Source organism: Aplysia californica, unplaced genomic scaffold, assembly GCF_000002075.1.
Source record: "Aplysia californica isolate F4 #8 unplaced genomic scaffold, AplCal3.0 scaffold01124, whole genome shotgun sequence".
Taxonomy (NCBI): Eukaryota; Metazoa; Mollusca; class Gastropoda; order Aplysiida; family Aplysiidae; genus Aplysia; species Aplysia californica.
This window is the reverse complement of record NW_004798394.1, coordinates 172,105-175,064: the sequence shown is the minus strand read 5'-3', so window position 1 is coordinate 175,064 and position 2,960 is coordinate 172,105. Positions and strand designations below refer to the sequence as shown.

General features: G+C 46.9%; 1 protein-coding gene across 4 annotated transcripts in view; it reads right to left on the bottom strand.

Annotated features, from left to right (window-relative positions):
* LOC101864191 overlaps window positions 1-2,960 on the bottom strand; it is a gene marked incomplete at its 3' end in the record, with an annotated part of 23,204 nt that overhangs the window by 10,646 nt on the left and 9,598 nt on the right. For all 4 annotated transcript variants that reach the window (XM_013090052.2, XM_035973308.1, XM_035973309.1 and 1 more), the window contains 1 exon segment: window positions 87-1,542. In XM_013090052.2, the coding sequence (XP_012945506.1) occupies window positions 87-1,499 (1,413 nt within the window).

Here is a 2,960-nt window from a genome sequence, read left to right as displayed (position 1 = left end):
CAAAAAAAAGAAAACAATCGAATTAAAGAGGGGGAGGTGGAAGAATGCACTTCTAACGACAATTAGGCAACACAGAAAACACTGACCCGTGGAGACGTTCCTCTGGTGGAAGACCTCCTCTCGTGGCCGTCCAGGGAAGAGGAAGGCAGGTTGCCCGACACCGCCACCATGGATTTGGCAGCGCTGACCACCTCACCGATGACAGCATAGGGGTCGGCAAACGCTGGGTCAAGGTCGTTGTCACTGGCATCCGAGGGGATAGGAGGAGGTTGGTGGTTGGACAGTCTAGCCTTCTGTCCGTCAGTGCTGTGGGCGTGACCCGACTGCGGGGTGGCCACGGGGTGCACAAATATGTTGTTGCCTTGAAGAGAGGCCACCGTCTCCTCCACTTTGTGTTTCACTTCCTCCAGAGACTCGTAGTCCGGGTCTATCACAGCACACACCTGCTCATCCTGGTCCTCGACGTACGTGTCCCTTCCGTTGCTAATCCCCCCCTGTGCACCAACAGGCCCTGATGAGTTTCTCTGCTCAATCTCACTTTTTCTCTGGTTCACGTCATCCAGAGTCTCATAATCTGGTTCCAACCGGCTTTTCATGCGAGCTCTGACGTGGGAATTAAACTCCTCCGCGTATACATGGGGGCGCATATTTACTTCTTGTTCTTGTGGTGATACCGCCTTCTTTTTCTTGGAAGAATTTATCTTAGCATAGGGATAATCCTCCTTAATTGTGGCTTTCTTGTTTTTATCTGAGTTGGAGCTTGTCGGGAATTGACCTAGAGACATTTTACTGCGGTCAACAGAGCCAGGTCGTGGTGAGCACCCATCACGAATCTGGTCTTCGACTTTCCCATTAGACACAGCCTTCATGCTAGCAACACGCCGGCGATTTTCTTCTTTGATCGAGCTGATCGTAGCATACGGATCCTCCTCACCTCCGGTCAGAACTTCCGAGGAATCTTCATCCGAATTGTCCACGTTGGAGAAGATGACCTCTGGCACACCGTTCTCCGGCTTGCAGATTACACTGACTCGTTTATCCTTCCGAATGAGGATCACTTCTTCCTTCTCCGACCGCACCCTCCTCGGCGTCTTCACAGACTGCGCCTTATTAACATGCTTACTCCGCCCTCTGAGAATCTCCTCCTCCTTCTCCTCCTCGGTCACAAACGGTTCGTCACTCTTACGCCTTAGTTTCCGCGGTTTGGTGGGGGAGCTAGCCTCATACGTTTTTAAGTCGTACTTGCCTTTACTCCCCATGCGAAATCTGCGGCGTAGCCTAGAGAACAAGCCCTCGCTCGGCGACTGGTGTAAGGCCATCGCCCCGGGGTCTGTGCCGGACGGAAGAGTCGCCGACCGAGCCTCTGGAGTCGGGGACAGTTTAGGGTCGGGCCGAGACGCCGTGGACATGCTGGCGCTGCTGAGCGGGGCCGCCTTTTTGCTGGCTTTTCTTTTAAACTTAGAGGCTAAACCACCACCTCCTTCTTTCTTCTCTGCCATTTCATCTGACCCAACGGGAAAGTATTCCCTTTCATCAGCCTATCTGAAAAATATAGGAAAAAAAGAATACATTAAACACATAACATTAATAATTTTACCACTTACCTCATAAGTTGGATAATTACACATATATACGGCAGATCAACATGCATGTATTGTATAATGCAATGCCTATGTTGAGAAATTCACACTGGATGCTGGTGTCTCACAGCCGAAAATGTGATGGTTTCGCGACAAATTTTACCGATCCTTGCACTTTTCACAGGTTAAGCATAAAACAGATGCATGTTTAGTATACATTTGTAAAAACTTAGCCTAATCTATTTGCAAATAACATGTCGCTTTCGATACCAAGAGTTAAATGCTTCTTACTTCAGACTGATATATTAGTATTAGCGAAGATACTATTTGTGTATCAGGTGGACAGACCTCACAAAGATGGACACCGTTTCTGACAACATCTGTATCACACAGTAACTCTCCTTCAGCGCAGAGCGCAAGATTCCCCCCCACCCCCACCCCACCCCTAATGATTATGTATGGCTCCCCCTTTAACCTGTCAGGACCAGCCCGCGCCACACGGGGGCACGGTATCCCGACCACTGATACTGATAGTCGGAGACGCAAAATAAAATTAATTTTCCAAGACTCAGACACACGCCTTCCGCGTGCAAGTCAAAGAGAGTAATCGTCTCATCATAGGCATGGGTGCTGGATATATCCATGAAAGTAGTCGTGCCATACGGACGGTCTCAGAAAAAACAAATCAGTACCTTTTGCAAAGATTTTCATGGCATACAGCCAGAACAAGAAAAGAGGAAAAAAATAAGTATCGTTAGCAAATATTTAAACACGAGTTCGGGATTTAGAGCGCATGTAAGTGTAACAACATCAATTTTTTTTTTTTAAAGTGAAGTTCCTACGTGTACGTAAAGGCATTCGTAACCTAGAATGGTGAAACAACGCGAGAATGGTATTTCATGAATAGCCGTGTTAATCCATGCGTATATAGGAAAGTTTGGTATCTTAGAACAACGCAAAATGAAACTATTAATTCCAGCGGAACAAAACCCATGACATGTACGTGGACGAAACAGACTTTCCCGAAAACAGGGCACAAAAAGACAACATCGCATTAAAATACAAGAGGCCTCATCAAATGATGAAAATAAAAAAACAAAAACGAGTTAACATCACTAACTTTTTTATAAAATCATCAACACTAACTGGATCGCTGACATTGCTGACTCTGTGTCAGTTTGGTTGTTTGTTTTTTTTCCCAAAAACTTTCTCGGCTGTTAAGGAACTCGTAAAACCACAACTACTGAACACTGTAAGTGATGTCTCCCTCACTCCAAGAGTAGAACTACCTGGCGTTCGAGCGCTAAACCTCACACTACACGACGTCGTCCGGCACTGGGAGAAGGAAAAGGTGCAATGTGGGAAAAGTGTGTGTCTGTG